The following is a 22,604-nucleotide window of genomic DNA, read 5'->3' on the forward strand; positions in this document are numbered from 1 at the left end:
ACCACCTGTGTTTTTAGAAGCACACCCTGTAATTCATGGGCAAAGATATATTATATATAACATAGTTGTAATTTAAAGGTATATATCTACAGTATACATATGGGTTGTATACAAAAACTGTCAGTTATCCAATTCAGCACTGATCAGTTTGACAGTATGGATGTGTGATCAGGCAGCTACAGTGTGTATGAGAGTATGTGATGAGACAACAACAGTGTGTATGAGAGTGTGTGATGAGGGCAAAATCTGGTCTGGTGCCAGGAGTAAAGATGAGCTCACTGTTTAAACATTTGTTCCACTGTCCAAATGTCAGTTTACTCTCAAGGACAGAAGATGAAAAAAAAGAATACAATACAAAAGGAGAGGTATAAAAGAGAACAGACACAGAGAGAGAGACACACACACACAGGCGCACACACACGGATTTGTTCACTGCTTATTATACATCAGGTGTTTTAATCTCTAATAATCACAGTTCCATTAAGTTATGCTGGTAAATCACAACTGCATGATCTTAAAGTCATTATATTTCTCTCTCTTATATACACATACAGCACACAGATATCACTGACCCCTCGTCTTGCCTTACACTAATGGGCTGTGCTGCTAAGGCAACAGGCTCCTCCCCTGGGTGTGTGGGGAGTTTAAGAGTGTCGGAATGCTGTTGGGCTTCAGAGCAGCGAGAGGAACAGGAGTGTGGACACGTGGGCGAGACACGTCCTGAAAGACCAGCAGAAAGGTTTATAGACCCTGCAGCAAGAGCCGTCTTACCTCCTTCTGACACCTTACAAATCATTTTCTACAGAGAAGATTTTGTTCCAGACCTTCTAAAGGATGGGCGAAGACTCAATTCGCGCTGTCAGCAGTTTACGCCAAGGGTCCACCAGCGTAATTGGGCTCGTCAAATATGAGTCCGATTCTTTAGATCCCTCCTACTCCCTGACTGAGTCCATCAGCTCCGAGCCCACCTCCACCCTGACTGGGTCTGGCACCTCCGAGCCCACCACCTCCACCCTGACTGGGTCTGGCACCTCCGAGCCCACCACCTCCACCCTGACTGGGTCTGGCACCTCCGAGCCCACCTCCACCACCCTGACTGGGTCTGGCACCTCCGAGCCCACCACCTCCACCCTGACTGGGTCTGGCACCTCCGAGCCCACCACCTCCACCCTGACTGGGTCTGGCACCTCCGAACACACCTCCACCACCCTGACTGGAACCTGCAGCTCCGAACTCACCTCCACCACCCTGACTGGGCCAGCCAGATCCAACCGCAACTCAGCCATCCTTCCTGGACCAACCGGCACCAACCGCAGGTCCGCCACTCTGCCAGCCAAGCGCATCTCCAGCATCATTCCTGGTCTGTCCAGCGCTGAAGCTCCTCCGGACCTGGAGGCCGACATTCTCATTCCCAGCCGGGCCTCTTCACCCTCATCGCCCGTTCACACCCTGACACGCCAGGGCTCTAAGACGGCCGGGGGCCCCGCGGGCGGTCAGGTGAGCGCCATCACGGTGGTGGCACTGCTCGACAAGTTGGTGATGATGATCGAGGGTGTGCAGGAGAACCAGCAGCGGATAGAGAAGCGGCAGGTGGAGCTGGAGGGTGTGGTGCGTGGCGTCCAGGGAGACGTGATTCGCCTGGCCAAGAACCACACGTCCACGGCCAACAGCGTGGCCAAGCTGCTGGAACGATCTCGCAAGACCAGCGGCTACGTCAAGGAGGTGCGGGAGAGGCTGGAGAAGCAGAGCACACAGGTGAAGCGGTTGGAGGCCAACCACACCCACCTGCTCAAGAGGAACCACTTCAAGGTGATCATCTTCCAGGTGAGTGAAAGCGGGACGTTTTTATAGACCCTAAAGGGACATGAAACATATGACTGACAGACCAATAACCTGCTACTGTAAGTCAGGGATACATTTTTTGTTGTTTTTTTAGGTTAATCTTTCCTATATAAAATAGCACTCTGATCAAGTATAGGACAGGTGTGTTATTGCAGGGTGTATATGTGTAGTGTGTGTGTGTGTGTGTGTGTGTGTGTAGTTTGGAAAGCGTGCGTGAAGGATGCACAGAGCATGCTCAGTCATGCACGTTAATCACCCAAGTACAAGCATGTGAACGACAGCAGGAGGTGAAGAAGTTTGAGCTTGTGTTGGAGATGAAACGTGTGATAGAGAGAGAAATGGTGTGTGAGAGAGTGAGAAAGAGAGAGAGAGAGAAGGGTCTTATCTGTGTCTATAGAGTACTATATAGATTATGTAGAGTATTTTATATATATATTATGGATTATAGAGTATCAGGGAAGAATCTTGGAGATTCGTCATTGTTCTCACATTCATTATCTCCATTTCCCCCACAGTAATGAACAGCTCTGCTGTGTTTATATTACACTGACTGGTTTTTTTGCCACTCACTCAGATTAAAGCTCATTTCATTATTTCATTCCTGGTTCCAGCATGCCGGCTGCACCAGCTCTCTGTGTGTTTGCTTTGGCTAATCTTTGTGGTCCTAAGGAGCAGTGAGCTATTTCACCTGTAGACTATCACTCCTGTTGGTGGCAAGAGTGTGAGAGTGTGAGAGTGTGAAAGCATGCCCAGGTTACATACATATACATGGCAGTGTGAAATTCTTGACATCACACCATTGCCATATTACCTTCACATTTGTGATGTGTCTTTCATCCCTGGAGGGCACTAATTCTAGGATTCATGTTCCATTTGACATTCAGAAAACTTTGCATACAAAATCATGAATTACAGTAGTTTAAAAGTGTTTATGGCCCTGTGTGGAATGTGTGGAGTTAACTGTGTGGAGTGTGTGGAGTTAACAGGGTGGAGAGAGGAGTTGACTGGAGTGTGTGGGGTTAACTGTGTAAAGTGTGCAGGATTAACACGGTGGAGTGTGTTATAGTGTGCGGGGCTCTCTGTTAGAGAGTGGGGCTCCACTGTGTGGAGAGTGTGGAGTGTGTGGAGTTAACTGTGTGGAGTGTGTGGAGTTAACTGTGTGGAGTGTGTTGGGTTAACTGTGTGGGGTTAACTGTGTGGAGTGTGTGGGGTTAACTGTGTGGGGTTAACTGTGTGGAGTGTGTGGGGTTAACTATGTGGAGTTAACTATGTGGAGTGTGTGGGGTTAACTATGTGGAGTTAACTGTGTGGAGTGTGTGGGGTTAACTATGTGGGGTTAACTATATGGGGTGTGTGGGGTTAACTGAGTTAACTTCATCCACTCAGCCACATTCGAGCTTGTAGAGACACGCAGGAGAACAACACAGCCATTATTTGCACTGCTGAACACTTCCTGGTCATAAAGGAATGAAAGGACACAAAGCCTGTATTCACCTGGAAGTAAATGAGCTTGGATACCATTTTAAGAGTTTTGTGATGCCACTTTAAAAAGCACAACATACTACAGAGAAGAGCAGAGATAATTTACATCATTTGGATTTGAATCCTTTGCCACCCACCTGGCTTATGTGGTATCGCCCGTTCAACATGTTCAAACTTTGATTTGGTTGACACAGGCAACTGGTTGATAATAGTAATGCTTCAAACCGACATCACAGTGTGTGTGTGTGAGTGACTAACCACTTCTGCTAGACAGATTTGGTTTTATTCAGAAATATAAAACCTTCTTTTCTTTGTCTATCCTTTGTTTCTTGTTTGTTTGTTTCTGTTTTTTTTACCTAGTGCACAGACAGTTGCCCCCACATGCACGTTTCATCACTGGCTGGCACACTAACACACGTGCAAAGTGTGAATAACGAGCTGCCATATCCAGCACTTATCCAAGGGGGTCAGGGGTCAGGGGGTCAGGCTGGATGTGTTCAGGATCAGGTTGCCTCACCTTTATGAAGCTCTTCATCCTTCACTCTGCCGTACGGTGGAGGAAAGGCGGGGCTACGAGCATGTTATTATTACTGTCATGCTGCTGGAATCTTAATTTCCCTGAGGGAAACCTCCCAAAGGGATCAATAAAGATCTATCTATCTATCTATCTATCTATCTATCTATCTGGCCATTAATGACTCAGGAGAGAAAAGTGAACAGGCGTAGTGCACACACAACACTGCATGGGGGAGGAGGGGTGGGGGCAGGATGGAGACCCAGGTGGCTGTGATAGTGTGTGGTGGAGATATATTTGCTCTGTTCTCAGATCTCACCTGAAGCCTGCAGCACTTGCCCAGCTGAGTAAATGCTGCTACTGCAGTTATCAGACTGTGTTAGCGGAGCCATCGGGACACTGAGGGAATGTCACAGAGTTACATTCATCTGTTCATTAAGCAGTTAAAGTTACACGTATCTATAGTTACAAATCCCACTATATCTACAGACGTAACAGGTTAAAAGTCCATTAATTGCTTTAACACCCCTCTAGTTCATCCACACCTTCAAGAAGCAGAGAAGCAGGACACCCCACCTCCATGTTGCTTTGCATGTGTGTGTGTGTGTGTGTGTGTGTAAGAGGTAGAGGTTGTTATCGGTGGGGTGTGTCCCCTGTTACCACAAGCAGGTGCTACACACGTGGTAAATGGTAGCTTGTGTGCTCTCTACCATGTCATGCCAGGTGTGGCAGAAAGGTTGAAGGTTCTCTCCTCTTTTCTTTTTGAAGGTTCTCTCCTCTTTTCTCAGCTCCTGAGTCTCATTTAGTTCCTTGAGCTCCTTCATTTCTCCATGCAGACTCGTGAACAACTCAGCAGATTTGTAAAAATTGTTCATATAAACATGAACATTTATTCTCCAGCAGTGCTGAATAAAGTGTGAAATGCCAAACCCCCACACTCCTGTCAAACTGGTGTATAAATATCCTGGTAAAGAATATTTTGGTATGCCGTTCATAGTTACTTAATATTGGTCTATAAAGTCACATTAAGCAAACACGTTGTAAAAGAAAAGCATGAATCACAGCAGAAAGATCTCATGAAGGCACCAATACTCTTTCCAATCACAAATGGCATATTTGGCAAGTATCAACTATTCACATTATTAAACGACAACTATATTGACACCTTGTGGCCTGGATGTATCAGAGATTCTATATTTTTGATATGGAATACATTTAGACGTTTCTGTACCTTTTTTTATCTGACGCCCTTATATGTTTGCCCTTAATACCCAGTCAAAAAAATATGGAACAAAAATACACACTTTCACATTTAAGCGTTTCATTATCGAATTAACATTAATGAAAAACATTGCCAAATCCATAAAACCAACCGACAGATTTACTGTGAAAATAGCCACAGGAACACTTTCCACTTTCATAAATGTTAATTGCCAGGATATTTCAGTGTTTGAGTGACATACGGCGCTACCGCCGTTTTACACGAACACCTCTCACAGAACCACACCATGTTTAACACAAACACCTCTCACAGAACCACACCATGTTTAACACAAACACCTCTCACAGAACCACACCATGTTTAACACGAACACCACAGAACCACACCATGTTTAACACAAACACCTCTCACAGAACCACACCATGTTTAACACGAACACCTCTCACAGAACCACACCATGTTTAACACAAACACCACAGAACCACACCATGTTTAACACAAACACCTCTCACAGAACCACACCATGTTTTATACGGACACCTCTCACAGAACCACACCATGTTTAACACGAACACCTCTCACAGAACCACACCATGTTTAACACAAACACCTCTCACAGAACCACACCATGTTTTATACGGACACCTCTCACAGAACCACACCATGTTTAACACGAACACCTCTCACAGAACCACACCATGTTTTATACGGACACCTCTCACAGAACCACACCATGTTTAACACGAACACCTCTCACAGAACCACACCATGTTTAACACAAACACCTCTCACAGAACCACACCATGTTTAACACAAACACCTCTCACAGAACCACACCATGTTTTATACGGACACCTCTCACAGAACCACACCATGTTTTACACGAGCAGGACTGTGTGTGTGTGTGTGTGTGTGTGTGTGTGTGGCGGGGGGGGGGGGGGGGACTTGCCTTGCCTTTCACTGTTGACACTCGTTATCTCCGCGCCCCCGAACCTTTTTGAATAGAACTCCAATGACTGCTGCACATTTTGGTGGCGTAGCGTCGTTTTATGAATCTGGTACTTTTTACGTTTTAATTAGTTTGGTTTTGGTCAAATCAGTCCGGAGTTGCACCCGTTCAAGCCGCCATGGAGCTGAACACTAACACACACACGTAAAGCAGACATTAGTGTTAAAGGTGTAAACGGGAGCTGGTGGGCAACACAAGGCCTTAGTTACTTCAGCTCGTCGGGACTGTATTTGTGAGTTTGTGCTGTGCCGATTTTAACAGCTGGTACTCGTACATAAATCCGGTTGTACTTTTCGCCAGCACTACAAGTAGGTAGCCTACAGTTCAAACTAAATCTGTTCTGTTTTTGGGGTTTTCTTCGTTATATTACAGGAAGGCGAAGAGAAAAGTCTCCATTCTCATACACACAATACATTTAAGCCAAAGCTGTGTTTTTAGTGCTTTCATTTGACTGTTTAACACTGGAACCTCTGGCAGTGTTTGCAGTTACGTGTCTTTACATACAAGGCGAATGAAGTGTAATGTAGAAACACTGAAGACTCGATGAAGGGAAGTTCTCCGGTAGCCCATGTTTACGGTATGTTTACGTATGTCCCGTGCGTCCGTGACACATAAATATGTTAACGCGAATCACGGCATACAAACACACACGAGCCTGCACAACAAAACCCCGGACAACACGCACTCTTTTGCAGGAGCATCAGCAATGGTGCATCTGTTTTACTGTTCAAAAAAGTCATATATTTAAGATATTTTGTTTCCTCAAAATACAAGAGACAGAGGGCCATTACGTGTCTGTTTATTGTTTTGTTTGTTTAGTATCATAGAACACAATAAAACATCCAATGCAGCTAAATCATACCATTAAAATAACAGTAGGCCTACATTACACTTGTCATTTTAGTGTAACTATAAGGATAGTGTTTAGCATCTCACGGGCTTTATCAAGCTAGAATGCCATAGGAGGTTAACATGGAAACATGCTGACAGTTTAGGCAATGTTTGAATATACAGATGGAGGAGAGGAGTATTCACTGGGGTCTCAGTATCTCATATACACCCAGTGGCCTGGTTGTTTCCTCTCAGTTTTCATCCATCTCTCCCTGAGCTGCCAGGCAAACAAGGGTCCAGTCCCCTGAGGGAGGGCGTAGAGAAAGAGAAGGTTCAATGAAATAAAACAGGTCTTTTTAAGAGGAAAAAAAAAGTTTGCTGCCAACCATTAAAGAGAGTGTGGAGATTAGAGTGCTACATGTGAAGCAGGCAAAAGAGCAGAAGACCGGAGGAACCTGCCAGAAACCAAAGAGGTGGAGTCAGAACAATAGCAAAAAAGAGAAAATGACACGGCAGCCTGTGCTGGGGCAAGATCATGCTCACTGTGCCAATTCAGGTTTGTCAACCCTCTGCCCTTCTGTCTGTCACTCTGTCTATTTCTCTTTATCTCAGTTCTTTCAACTGCTTCACACAAAGTTATCAACACAGACATGCCAAGTTAAACATGAAGGACAACCGAGTTCAGCTGTGCACAAGATATTCATGGACGTATTAGTATAGAGGTGTAGACGTATTAGTATAGAGGTGTAGATGTATTCATGTAGAGATGTAGACGTATTAGTATAGAGGTGTAGATGTATTCATGTAGAGATGTAGACGTATTAGTATAGAGGTGTAGACGTATTAGTATAGAGGTGTAGACGTATTAGTATAGAGGTGTAGACGTATTCATGTAGAGATGTAGATGTATTAGTATAGAGGTGTAGACGTATTCATGTAGAGATGTAGACGTATTAGTATAGAGGTGTAGATGTATTCATGTAGAGATGTAGACGTATTAGTATAGACGTATTCATGTAGAGATGTAGACGTATTAGTATAGAGATGTAGACGTATTAGTATAGAGATGTAGACGTATTAGTATAGAGGTGTAGATGTATTCATGTAGAGATGTAGACGTATTAGTATAGATGTGTAGACGTATTAGTATAGAGGTGTAGACGTATTAGTATAGAGGTGTAGACGTATTCATGTAGAGATGTAGACGTATTCATGTAGAGATGTAGACGTATTAGTATACGAGTTCAGCTGTGCACAAGATATTCATGGTGGACGTATTAGTATAGAGGTGTAGACGTATTAGTATAGAGGTGTAGACGTATTAGTATAGAGGTGTAGATGTATTCATGTAGAGATGTAGACGTATTAGTATAGAGGTGTAGATGGATTCATGTAGAGATGTAGACGTATTAGTATAGAGGTGTAGACGTATTAGTATAGAGGTGTAGACGTATTCATGTGGAGATGTAGACGTATTAGTATAGAGGTGTAGATGTATTCATGTAGAGATGTAGACGTATTAGTATAGACGTATTCATGTAGAGATGTAGACGTATTAGTATAGAGATGTAGACGTATTAGTATAGAGGTGTAGACGTATTCATGTAGAGGTGTAGACGTATTAGTATAGAGGTGTAGACGTATTCATGTAGAGATGTAGACGTATTCATGTAGAGATGTAGACGTATTCATGTAGAGATGTAGACGTATTCATGTAGAGATGTAGACGTATTCATGTAGAGATGTAGACGTATTCATGTAGAGATGTAGACGTATTAGTATAGAGGTGTAGACGTATTAGTATAGAGGTGTAGACGTATTAGTATAGAGGTGTAGACGTATTCATGTAGAGATGTAGACGTATTAGTATAGAGATGTAGACGTATTCATGTAGAGATGTAGACGTATTAGTATAGAGATGTAGACGTATTAGTATAGAGATGTAGACGTATTAGTATAGAGGTGTAGACGTATTCATGTAGAGATGTAGACGTATTAGTATAGAGATGTAGACGTATTCATGTAGAGATGTAGACGTATTAGTATAGAGGTGTAGACGTATTCATGTAAAGATGTAGACGTATTAGTATAGAGATGTAGACGTATTAGTATAGAGATGTAGACGTATTAATATAGAGATGTAGACGTATTAGTATAGAGGTGTAGACGTATTAGTATAGAGGTGTAGACGTATTAGTATAGAGGTGTAGACGTATTCATGTAGAGGTGTAGACGTATTAGTATAGAGATGTAGACGTATTCATGTAGAGATGTAGACGTATTAGTATAGAGGTGTAGATGTATTCATGTAGAGATGTAGACATATTAGTATAGAGGTGTAGACGTATTCATGTAGAGATGTAGACGTATTAGTATAGAGATGTAGACGTATTAGTATAGAGATGTAGACGTATTAATATAGAGATGTAGACGTATTAGTATAGAGGTGTAGACGTATTAGTATAGAGGTGTAGACGTATTAGTATAGAGGTGTAGATGTATTCATGTAGAGGTGTAGACGTATTAGTATAGAGATGTAGACGTATTCATGTAGAGATGTAGACGTATTAGTATAGAGGTGTAGATGTATTCATGTAGAGATGTAGACATATTAGTATAGAGGTGTAGACGTATTCATGTAGAGATGTAGACGTATTAGTATAGAGATGTAGACGTATTAGTATAGAGATGTAGACGTATTAGTATAGAGATGTAGACGTATTAATATAGAGATGTAGACGTATTAGTATAGAGGTGTAGAAGTATTAGTATAGAGATGTAGACGTATTAGTATAGAGGTGTAGAAGTATTAGTATAGAGGTGTAGAAGTATTAGTATAGAGATGTAGACGTATTAGTATAGAGGTGTAGATGTATTAGTATAGAGGTGTAGAAGTATTAGTATAGAGATGTAGAAGTATTAGTATAGAGGTGTAGAAGTATTAGTATAGAGATGTAGAAGTATTAGTATAGAGGTGTAGACGTATTAGTATAGAGATGTAGACGTATTCATGTAGAGATGTAGACGTATTAGTATAGAGGTGTAGAAGTATTAGTATAGAGGTGTAGAAGTATTAGTATAGAGATGTAGAAGTATTAGTATAGAGGTGTAGACGTATTAGTATAGAGATGTAGACGTATTCATGTAGAGATGTAGACGTATTAGTATAGAGGTGTAGAAGTATTAGTATAGAGATGTAGAAGTATTAGTATAGAGATGTAGAAGTATTAGTATACAGGTGTAGAAGTATTAGTATAGAGATGTAGAAGTATTAGTATAGAGATGTAGAAGTATTAGTATAGAGGTGTAGAAGTTGGGGATACTAGTCATGGTTTCGCTCAGGACTAAGATCATTGTCCCTTATTTGGTGCTCTGAAGTTAACTAAGTCCATATATTTGTGTAGGTTGTTGGTGATGAAGACTACAAGATAACCGGCTTCGTTATCTTAAGCAAAAGCTGTATGCTTACAGATATAGGAACATGCTTGAATAATGATATAGTAGACCTATTGTCATTGGCATTTAAGGTATGGCAGGAATGACTTAATCATGGCTACCAGTTAGACTACCAGGACACTGGATTGGCCAGAAGAAAATGGGATTAAGTAGCATTTCTTTTTCATCCCTCTGTGGAGAAGTGAGAGACACACACACCTACAGCACACAGGTGATGTGAGGCAATATAATTACCACAGGTAGAAGAATCATACACTTCACACAGGCACGCAGAGAGATCTAACTGATCATCTCGTCGGCTTTACCAGCTACAGCTGACTAGCTTAATACCATTCTGTGCACACCTAACATAGAAAACAATGAATATCATTATGTGGACAACGCAGATTATTAAAGGAGAAACACAGTTTCGCCCAAGTGAATGTCAAAGAAAACATTAAACTAAAGTAGAAGGGAGAAGTTCTCTATGTAAAGACCACGTGTCCCGTTTTTTAAAATCACACTGAAAGCTACAACAATGTTCCAACAATGTTTGAGTGACTAGAGCAGGTAAACTCTCCTCTGGTGTAGTGACCGCAGCAGGTAAACTCTGGCCACTCCTCTGGTGTAGTGACCACAGCAGGTAAACTCAGGCCACTCCTCTGGTGTAGTGACCACAGCAGGTAAACTCTGGCCACTCCTCTGGTGTAGTGACCACAGCAGGTAAACTCTCCTCTGGTGTAGTGACCACAGCAGGTAAACTCTCCTCTGGTGTAGTGACCGCAGCAGGTAAACTCTGGCCACTCCTCTGGTGTAGTGACCGCAGCAGGTAAACTCTGGCCACTCCTCTGGTGTAGTGACCACAGCAGGTAAACTCTGGCCACTCCTCTGGTGTAGTGACCACCGCAGGTAAACTCAGGCCACTCCTCTGGTGTAGTGACCACAGCAGGTAAACTCAGGCCACTCCTCTGGTGTAGTAACCACAGCAGGTAAACTCAGGCCACTCCTCTGGTGTAGTGACCACAGCAGGTAAACTCTGGCCACTCCTCTGGTGTAGTGACCACAGCAGGGAAACTCAGGCCACTCCTCTGGTGTAGTGACCACAGCAGGTAAACTCTGGCCACTCCTCTGGTGTAGTGACCACAGCAGGTAAACTCAGGCCACTCCTCTGGTGTAGTGACCACAGCAGGTAAACTCTGGCCACTCCTCTGGTGTAGTGACCACAGCAGGTAAACTCTGGCCACTCCTCTGGTGTAGTGACCACAGCAGGTAAACTCTGGCCACTCCTCTGGTGTAGTGACCACAGCAGGTAAACTCTGGCCACTCCTCTGGTGTAGTGACCGCAGACGCCCGCAGGAGAAAAGAGACTCCACTCTGGAAGGGGGCAGGTTCATGAAGCACCTCCCTGAACTCTGTGTTCTGGCCAGATGTTCATGGTTCTTCACGTTTTCTCGTCCGGGAAAGGGGCCAGTGATTCTCTCCCTCCATCCATCCAGAGCTGACGGATGAGTGAAGGGCATGTGAATGCGCCTCTTCTCGTCTGCTGTGTGCTTTTGCATTCGTTTGTTCATTTTGTCTGTGCTGGTTGCAGGTCGCGGGAGCATCAGTTCAGTAGTACTTCCTGTTTACAGATGGAGGGAGGTCACATGTCTTCCTCCGTTTGTGTGGCATGTGAGGCGGCTGTTGGGCAGCTGGACACGTGCTTAGCGCTTAGCGCTTAGCGCTTAGCTTCCATTTAACTTTCTCTGAAATCCTGTAATAACATGGCTCTTCCAGAACCTGTGTGTGCTTGTCTTTGCTCTTTGAGGCATCCATCAACACAACAGGTCCTCAAGGCAAAAGTCCTTGAAGTGGTTAGGTGGGTTAACACAGTGATATTACACGCACGCGCACAAGGGTTTAGCCTCACGTAGTCAAAACACATGCAGACAACACATTGTTTTCCAAGTCAAATGTGCACAGATGGAGGCATGCTAGGGGCCACTCCCCATGCTAGGGGCCCCTGTCCATTAACGCATTCTGAGTGGGGGTGGGGGAGGATGTTAAAACATATCCAATTTATGTGTAAACACCCTCAAATAGAAGCAGACGTTCTACACCCCATCACTTTGAGTTCCAGTCTACTGTGATGAGTCCAGCGGCAGAATGGAACTGCACCGAATATGAATGCACACTAATTTGTTATTTCACACCCTTATAGTTGAATATAATTATACAAATACAGGCTTACCAGATAATACTTTTCAAAAACAAATTTTAATGTGAAAAGGACTAGCTTTACTAGTCCATATTTGAATCAGTCAGTAGTTTTCTTTTCTCTATCAAGGATATCTTTTATTTCAGGAGCATGATCAGGTCTTATCTGTTACACAGAGAGACCTAGAACAGGCTCAAACTTGAATTTGCTAATAGTACAAGAGGGTTTTGAGTAAGATTCTCATAACGGGTGCATAAAGGTTTGAGTTTTATGAATAAAATTCTTGGTCTTTTTGAACAAACACAAATGTTGGTGTTCCAAGCATGAGGTCTCTGTGATCTTCCTTTGGGTTAAAATGCTTTTACATTTGCTCACAGAGTCAAACACACACCCAAACACAACCATCCACACACACACACACACACACACACACACACACACACACACACACACACACACACACACACACACACACACACACACACACACACACACACACACACACACACACACACACACACACATATATACACACACACACCCAAACACAAACATGCACACACACACACACACATCCCTCTGTCTTCCTTTTCTGTGATGTTTCCACTCTAATAAGTCTGGGGCCTACAATAGGGTGCATAAATTATCTGGGTTCTGATTACACACTGAACCACAGGTACGAGCATGTGAGTGTTTTCAAAGATTCTCTCTCTCTTTCTCTCTCTCACTCTCTCTCACTCTCCCTCCACTAGTTTCTGCAAAGCCTTCTGTTCTGTTGTGCAGTTAGTTAAAGGTCAAAGGCTAAATGCTTATATTTATTTATTTATTGTCATTCTTGCAGAATCAATTATGAAACACAACATGTGTGTATAATATATAATATATGGTATATATAATGTGTGTATATGGTATATGTTGTGGTTATAATGATAACAGTCAGAACTAAAAGGATATAATCTAGAAAGATAGAAAGACAATAGACAATAAACAAAAGCTTATTTGGCCATTACAGCAATCACTTTCATTAGAGGCAGTGGGCAAATATAACATTTATATAATGTGATACACTAATGGAAAAAGGTGCTGTAGGGTCCATGGGGCACAAATTATTGAAGGCATCCGTTAATAAAACATGTCTTAATCACATATGTATATATCTCCACACATATGTATATATGTATATATGTATATGTGTATATATGTATATATCTCCACACTGAGGTGGCTATTGCAATGACACGAATTGGCTGTTGGATTCAGTTATTGATATAAAAGCTGAATTTACTGTATTTTTATTTATATCTTCTCTCACACTCTAAAATTAGGATGGTTCTGCCTCTGAGTTTATTTTGGAATCAGCTTACTATTGTGTAACATGCAACACTTAATACCTGCCCTCCCCCACAGCGATCTCTCTCTCTCTCTCTCTCTCTCTCTCTCTCTCTCTCTCTCTCTCTCTCTCTATCTCTCTCTCTCTCTCTCTAACACATTTGCATACCTTTCTTTCATTCGCTAATGTTTGGTTCAGCACAAAATATCCTGTGCACAAACCTCTCCAGCTCTGCAGAGACTCCCCAGACTGTAATCACGTGCCCGTGTCCAGGCAAAAAGAATCTGTCCTAAGTCAGCAACATAGCTTCGACTTCGTGCTGGGTTTCTGTGCCGTGTGCAAGCGTGTGAGGAGTGTCTTCGTGTCTCTTCACAAGGAAGCCAGCAGTGGCAGCACAAAAACTGGTTAACCAAGAATGCGCACTGGTTTGGACAGGAACACGGCTCCGGGGAGTGTCACTCTATTCACAGTTTTCATGGAGCACCGAAAAACTGAAAAAAGAAAAAAAAACGAACTGAAAAACACCTCAAACTTCTTCTTCGTGTATAATCTTCATGACCACAAACTAAGCAACCGCATGAAACGATCTGTAGCTGAACGTATAAGTTCATGTCTGACTCTCCACTGAAGGTTTTAAAATGAAATATTTTGCATATGTCTAGTAGAGTATGAGAATATCAACCTTTAAAAAACATAATCAAGGCACAGGACCAAATACCTGTAAGATCTGAGGTAATGTGACAGTGCAACTTATTGAGCAACATGTGGTTTGTGACACAATTGTTGTCTTTGGCTCTGAACATCAGTAAGGTGACAGAAAAAGTGAAAAAGTACAGATAAAATTTTTCAGTTTTCCTTATGAAATCAGATGAGTGACAGCATTGAAGTTCTTTAAATAACAGGTTAGCGTTTTGTCCTGGAGTAACACAACTACATCCTACTCTGGTCTATTTGCACATTGCGTCATACATAGAATAACATAATACAGTGACCTTTACCTCACTTAAAGCTGTTTAAAACCAGGAAACTTGGCTAAGCAATGAACTGCAAACCTGTCAGAGACATTTAAAAATAGAAATATAGCCAAAAGTGCAACACGGAAAAACACATTTATTGACAGGATATACAGTTCTGTGTGTGTGTGTGTGTGTATTTGTGTATGTGTGCATGTGTCCCTTTACACTGATTTCTTTCTTACCCCATTGACGGATCCCGTCCGGCCCCTCCCTGCCCTGAGGACAGACCCCACTGATCCTACAGAATACCTCCCATGACTTCGCCATTCATGATATTTTTCAACCTCAGGGTGACAAACAATCCTTCTGTATCTATATGTGCCTCGTGGAGTTGGTCAATCTGTGTGAAACACAAGACTCAATAAGAAGCTATTTCATATATTGTTACAGGTATTTTACCCTACTCTCTCTCTCTCTCTCTCTCTCTCTCTCTCTCTCGTGATATTTTAATGACAGGAGGCATGTCTGGTGTCTGCAGTTCTTAGGGGCAACATGTAGATATAGATCTCTGTACTTAATGCATAATTTAGTAAGTATCATAACAGAAAGTTAATCAAGCTGGCTTTCAAAACATTCCACAAATGTTATGTGCATTTGAGAAATTTTGACAGAAAAAATATGTGAAGAAACTTAGGGGCGCCATCGAAACATTCCAGAAGCATAGATTTAATTTGGTCTTTTGGCTTGATATATCATTGTTTATTTGAAAAACCCTTTTACATCACATTTGTCGCATTTGAGCTTTAGGGATTTTCTTCAGCCTAACGTAAAAATATTTTTGCAATGCTTGGATGTTGTTTCTGAATTTTGGGATTTCTCCCTTCAGTTTTTTGTGCCACAAATGCACAACATTGAGCCTTCAGACTCCATACGACCTGTTGGACTGCTTTACTCAATATCTGCAGCAGTGTGCCGTTTGTGGATATAATGAGAGATGAATTGGTACTTCAGTAAAACTCCACCCACAGTTTGGCTTGAGAAACACATGCGTTGAGCACCTTTCACACATATAAATGCGTCTTATGTGCAACAATGCCATGCGAGTCAAAGCCACTCCCTGAGTGGTGTCTAATCAACTTCAGTGCAGCTAAAGAAACACGAGCACCTTCTAGCCCTGAAGTGATTGATTTACATGACTTCTTCAGCAGGGACTTGTGGGAACACCCACACAGATCTTTTGCAACAGTCAGACATGTTATAACAGAACATATTTATTATGCTCCTTTTGAGAAGTTCAGAGTAACTTGTGGACAGATGTGTAAGACTATTTTAGGAGAGGAGAGAAGATTATTAAATAAAAGTTTACAGTTGATAACAGTATAGCAGTTTATAGTAAATAATTAAAAGTTGTGGAGTTCTGCAGTGCCTATAGAGAATTTTACATTTCTGTAACAATAATGGGAACATAATTTATCTTGGAACTTTATTTTTTAAACTTCCTCACTGCCCGCAAAAAATGCTTGGGCCTTGGGTTGCTGGTCTTTGCTGTGGTTTCTAATTAAACTTTGGTAAACCTAATGTAGACACTGTCTGTTTCTTCCTTCAGGAGGATAACGAGATCCCCTCCACGCTGTTAACTAAGGGTTCCACAGCAGAGCTTGCAGATCTGACCTCACCCTCAATCCAGGATGAGATACCTACCTCACCTCCTGCTGTGGGTGTGGACGTCTCCCACGACGAAGGCCTGCAGACCATCAGTCTGTCCTCCGACGAGGACGAGGGAGCAGCAAGCCCCACAGCGGAGGACATGGAGCCCCATTTGGAGATCCACGAGGAGGAGTTACCGGGCCTGGGGGCTGGACGCGTCGAGCGCTCCCGCGCAGACAAATTCAAACGCTCCAGCCTGAAGAAGGTGGATAGCCTGAAGAAGGCCTTCTCCCGCAGCAGCATTGAGAAGAAGATCAACAAGATCGTTCCTCCAGAGCGGCGTGAGAAGATCAAGAAGAGCTTCACGCCCAACCATCCCAAGAGCCCCACCTCTAAAAGCTCGTCCTTCCGTGTCTCACCCATGACATTCAACGTCAAGAAGGTGCGAGATGGAGATGAAGAGGTCCCTCAGCCTGGAGATCCAGAGAGCTCCCTGACGGTAGTGGAGGTTCCTGCCATGGGGGAGCCAGAAGGTCAGATGCTCGTGGCTGAGGTTCTCCAGGGAGAACATGCTAATGGGCAGCCTGACGTTCAGTCCAGCCCAGGCAGTGTGGACGGCGTAATCTGCACTGCAGATGAGGGAAATCTCAATAACGGTCCCTCCAACGGGCTTGCAGATGATGATGTGGCATTGCAACAGAATGTGGAGAATGGTCACGATAATGAGAATGATAATGATGCTGGTGGAGACGAGGTGGAGCAGCAGACCAGGTCTCCACCCACACCTCCATCAGCTTCAGTAGCTATCCAGCAAGCCTCATAGATGTAGCCATGCAACTAGTGCTCTGACTACAATAGAGGTGTTGGTGTAAGAACCACATGTTCATTCTTAGTTATCTTATGTAAGAGGTCATCTGACAGAAACAGAAGCAGTGTGCTAAATAACCCTTATTTCTGTAAACAGACACTGTCCCTACGTAGGTTCACATGGTAAAGGGTAAATATACTTTAACAAAAGAGGATACAATAGTGTAAAACGCAGGATAGTGCAGAAAAGTTATATTTCATTTTTTTTGTACATAATTTTTAACCTCTGCTGCATGTAGACGTATTCTTGACATAGTGTTCTGTTCAGCAGCTCTGTCACACACTCAAATGTAACTCCTAACAGGAGTGAAATAATTAAGAAATTATCTAGATTGGAAACTGCAAATGAAAATGATGAATACACAGCTTTGATGTTCAACTTGGTAAATGGTAAATATAATTAAACAAAATACAATGATGCCAAATGCAGGACAGAAAAGTTATATATTTAATTCAGCAGACCTGTAATACACTCAAATGAGACTCGCCACAGAATTGAATTAAGAAATTATCTAAATTACAGAAATTGCTAAATATTATTCTCGTCAGTGGGAGATTCAGTCTCTAAACGTAGTGCCATTATTAGTTGTATCTTCTCAGTAAGCTCATGTTTGTCAAGTTTCATATAATTTCAGTGCAAAAAGTCAGATAACTTACTAGTCAGTGTATCTCACTGTTTGTATTATTTTCATGTATTACAAATTTTATTAAAGTACTTCAATAAATGTTTTGAACGTGTGGAAACACGTTTGTTGACATAAATGGTGGCACGTCTCTCGGTGGAAGGAATGTTTACAAATCGTCAGGGAAGAGGCCATTAGAGCTGGCGACCATCGCTATGGCAACCTTCTGCTCTGCCAGAAACTTACTTTTACATGTACACACAGACACATATGCATAAACACACACTTGAATTCACACAAAAAGCAAGCATGCACACCGAGCACGCAGACAATGCAAATGAATTTGTGCAGATACCACAAAATATACTTCAGTGGGGTATATTTAGAGGGTAATGCTTGTTTCTCTAAAGCAATTAAAGTAGTTTAACAGATCAGCACTGATAAACGATAAGAATGCCATTCCATCAGCACCGGACACAACCCAAGCTGAACGTCTTCACTGCTCCTCCCCCAGATGTGCTGAAGACCCCACAGTGTTTCAGTCCTCGTGAGCTGTAGGTAACTAGGTGAGTGTTGGAATAGGCCCGGTCAATACTGCGGCGAAGGCCGTCTCCAGAACTGGCGATCACAAGTCCACACTAAATACAAGGCAGGCGCACATACGTGCACTCACGCACCAGCTGAGAGAGCCACATTCCTGCTTCTGATGGATCGCTGCTCCGAAGTCCATTTTCCACGGAATGAAGATGAGAGAGGAGGCGTCTGGGTTCTGCGATTGATGGCATACTTTCACCAAGCAGCCAGAAGTACGGAGGACCCACACACTCCAAAGATCTCCGGCTTCTCCACCTTCTCCTCTTAGTTGTAGTAATGTTCTCCATCATCCATCAGATCAGGAATATTTCTTTGAAAATGAATGTTTATCCCAAAATTCCCAAAATATATCAAATATTCAAAATATTATAATTCAGGGTTATACTAATTATAAATAGCTAGGTAGATTGGCAGATAAATATGTGTACATCATTTACACTTGATTATACTTCTACAGTTAAGTAATTGTAAAATTGTTATCATTTATAGTATTAAAAACAAATAAAAGCTGGACAGAATCCATTTTATATGTACACCATTTTTTTAACCATAATTTTTAGCATATTTATTTAGTGTACGGAGTGTTTGAGAAAGAGTTAAGGTATTTTCCAGACAGAGATGTGCTCTGTCTCATATTTAACATCAACCACATGTCAAACTGGCAGCAAATCTCTCTCTCTCTCTCTCTCTCTCTCTCTCACTGCACCAGACTCCAATCTCTTCTTTATCTCCCATACCCAGGGAGCTGTGGTGATGAACATTGAGAAGGTTCTGCCTGTTAGTAATGGCACAGATGTGAAGTGTAAAAAGTTGGAATTCTTATTTAACTTCAAGTTTATGTCTGGTCATGTGTGGTCAGGCTTTGATTCGCAGTACACTTTAACCATTTAAACAGTCAACTAAATGAAACACAATCATTATCATTATATCAAATTAATTGCTGAATAAATCTGAAGTTCTGAGTCTCTTCTAATCGCAGTGAAGCTGCGACGGCTCTGTGTTAGTTCACGTTGATGCTCGGGCGCCATCTTGTGGCCATGTAAGGTAACACTAGCCACCCAGCTCGCATTATTTTGCATTATATTAAAGTAGGTTTTATGGTGTGATTTTTGTTTCAATAGTTCCACAAAAGCAAAAGTAAATCCAAGAACAGAAAGTATATGTTATGAATGCAAAACAGAAAAATATATATCAAAAGTATATATTTTTTATATAATTGGTTATTTGAAACTTATTTTCGTTTGCATTTTGACAAGTTTTTGGTTCCATTGTTTTAGTTTTTTTGGATTTTCCCAGTAAGGTCTTTTGCTTCTGGAATCTCTCTTTGCTTCTGGTTCGTTTTTTGCTTCTGACTTTTGGAACACATTTCACGTGTGGGAGGGTCTTAGATGAAGGCGTTCCTCTGCAATCTCCATTGGTCACTGATTCCGGACTGACACAGAGCTCTGAGACCGCCTCTGGGACCAAGCCACGCCCACCCCACCAGCCTCCCAGCGTTTTCAAACATGGCGGAACGCGGTGGTTCTGTTTCACAGTAGCATGTAAACTAAGTTTTACCATAAAAGTTTATACAAAGGTTATAATTAATTGGTAAATGGTCTGTAGATATTGCAAATGTACACTGTATAATAACTACATTAAGCATGGCAGTTAATATTTAGCACACTTCACCAGCGCGAGCTTTTAAAAATTTTAGTGAACTGGATGCAGGCATGAAAATCTGTCACCTTGCGGCGAAATTCGCCGTTTTTGAAGTATTTTGCGGTAAAACAAACTCTTATGAAAAATAGGTAGATAGTAAAATAAGAAACAAGATTTTTTTTGTAGTTCTAAATGATGAACCCTGGTATTTTTTACACTCATTTTTGCCGCTGATGTTATTTATTGGTTCATTAAGATATAATGGTTTTGACTGAGCCATCTGGAATGGCGAAAGCGGCTCGCGTTTACGGATCTGGCTCCATATATTGACAAGACAGGTCAATATTTTTCAGCGCGACATTACCGTGAGAGAAGTCAACAGGGAAGAGCGTGTTTAAAGCTAGCCTTTAAATTATTTTTAATTTAATCGCTGCTGTAGCTTCTGTCACCGTTTTGCTACATTCACAATAGTAGCGACTAGTTACTCGCTCCTCCTGGATCATTCGCTAGCGCCCCCGCGGGTCTAAAGTGAGAAGGAAATTAATCCGCACTCTGCGTTTCAATGGACTACTCTTCTTACTCGCACCCCTCCAAGTTAAAATCTTTTTGTTTTTATCTCTGAGTCGGACAGTGTCTGAATGTCATGTCTGACATGTATTATGTTTAGTATCTCTATGTTCAATGGTTCAATGAATATTGTTCACTTCTTAATAAAATATGGACAGCACAAGATGCATGTGATGTGTGTTTGTGTGTGGTACCTGCAGAACACTGAAAAACAGTGTGAGTGAACAAAGCTGGTTGTATATAGGGTGGCCACTTTTCAGTATTGCTTTAATTTTTGTATTTGGCTTTAATTTTGGTGTTTTTTACTATTATGGATTTTACTATATTTGGCATCACCTCTCGTACACCAGCTGCCCCCCACCCCCCGTCCGTCGCCATACCAGATATTGCAAATACTCATATTTCTTCCACACATCAATGTTCTCTCCATCCAGTTCACTAAAATTTTAAAAAGCTCGTGCTGGTGAGCATGCTTAATGTAGTTATTATACAGTGTACATTTGCAATATCTACAGACCATTTACCAATTAATTATAACCTTTGTATAAACTTTAATGGTAAAACTTAGTTTACATGCTACTGTGAAACAGAACCACCGCGTTCCGCCATGTTTGAAAACGCTGGGAGGCTGGTGGGGTGGGCGTGGCTTGGTCCCAGAGGCGGTCTCAGAGCTCTGTGTCAGTCCGGAATCAGTGACCAATGGAGATTGCAGAGGAACGCCTTCATCTAAGACCCTCCCACACGTGAAATGTGTTCCAAAAGTCAGAAGCAAAAAACGAACCAGAAGCAAAGAGAGATTCCAGAAGCAAAAGACCTTACTGGGAAAATCCAAAAAAACTAAAACAATGGAACCAAAAACTTGTCAAAATGCAAACGAAAATAAGTTTCAAATAACCAATTATATAAAAAATATATACTTTTGATATATATTTTTCTGTTTTGCATTCATAACATATACTTTCTGCTCTTGGATTTACTTTTGCTTTTGTGGAACTATTGAAACAAAAATCACACCATAAGGTTTTAACATTTGTGGGGAAACTAAGCAGCGGATAATTATTATATTTTATTTTAGTATGTGTTTTTGTAAATACTCCTCTAGATATTAAAACGGAAGCTGCAATTCTATGTAAATATCTAGGTGGAGTTCGCCTCGTCACGGTGGCCGAGAGGTTAAGGCGTTGGACTCGAAATCCAATGGGGTCTCCCCGCACAGGTTCGAATCCTGTTCGTGACGGTCTCGCTTTTCTGCTCGGCTCACACATTTATTATGTCAATATTACTGTTATAATACCAGACATCTGGGGCAAAACGGACTGCTACGTGGGGGAGGAAAAAACGATGTGTATATATTAAAGTAAGTAGATAATAAGTGTTACAAGTATATATTTATAATGGTGCATACATAAACGCTGTGGAACATACAGAGAGCTGCGCATTTTTCTACGTCAACCTGAAGGACTGGTGAAAACATTAATCACTAACCATTACACACGATAAGTTTAAGATACACATTTTGGGTATTTTTAAGGCAGTTACCGTGTTAACTAACAATTACAGTCAAGACAAAATTAGTCATTCAGTGGTACTTACTTTTAATATTGCTGAAGAAAACGATTTTCTCGACTGCTAAATTGCAATACGGTTCTGTACCTCATAATAACCAGAATAAAGTGTAATAAAAGTACCGAACTTCAGCCAACCAATCAGCAGCGAGATTGGCCACCACGTGGTGACGTGGCGCTTTTATTAGGATCTGATTGGCTCTTTTCACCCAGTTCAAATGTTTAGATTTATGTTAGGACTTGGTAGGAATGGTTTACCGGCCCATCGCATATGTCGCTTAT

The 22,604-nt window shown here is 41.9% G+C and overlaps 1 protein-coding gene, 1 long non-coding RNA gene and 1 other non-coding gene across 3 annotated transcripts; 2 read left to right on the plus strand and 1 right to left on the minus strand.

Moving 5' to 3' along the window:
• Positions 1 to 660: 660 nt before the first annotated feature.
• Positions 661 to 18,061, plus strand: cavin2a (caveolae associated protein 2a). Its single transcript, XM_076998372.1, has 2 exons — positions 661 to 1,824; positions 16,425 to 18,061. The coding sequence occupies exons 1-2, from the start codon at positions 835 to 837 to the stop codon at positions 17,286 to 17,288; spliced, it is 1,854 nt and encodes a 617-aa protein (XP_076854487.1). The 5' UTR covers positions 661 to 834; the 3' UTR covers positions 17,289 to 18,061.
• Positions 17,563 to 22,407, minus strand: LOC143509537 (uncharacterized). The gene is made up of 2 exons (XR_013129702.1): positions 22,351 to 22,407; positions 17,563 to 19,324 (listed from the first exon to the last, which is right to left on the minus strand). It is a non-coding gene; the product is annotated as an uncharacterized LOC143509537 (long non-coding RNA).
• trnas-cga (transfer RNA serine (anticodon CGA)) lies at positions 21,913 to 21,994 on the plus strand. The gene has a single exon. It is a non-coding gene; the product is annotated as a tRNA-Ser (tRNA).
• Positions 22,408 to 22,604: the final 197 nt, after the last annotated feature.

This window comes from Brachyhypopomus gauderio, chromosome 3 (genome assembly GCF_052324685.1).
Source record: "Brachyhypopomus gauderio isolate BG-103 chromosome 3, BGAUD_0.2, whole genome shotgun sequence".
Taxonomy (NCBI): domain Eukaryota; kingdom Metazoa; phylum Chordata; class Actinopteri; order Gymnotiformes; family Hypopomidae; genus Brachyhypopomus; species Brachyhypopomus gauderio.

What these genes read in the sequence shown, in the direction of transcription:
- cavin2a (XM_076998372.1), top strand. Translation starts at nt 835, where the DNA reads ATGGGCGAAGACTCAATTCGCGCTGTCAGCAGTTTACGCCAAGGGTCC. An exon ending in TCAAGGTGATCATCTTCCAG is followed by an intron (nt 1,825 to 16,424) that starts GTGAGTGAAAGC and finishes TTCTTCCTTCAG; the next exon opens with GAGGATAACGAGATCCCCTC.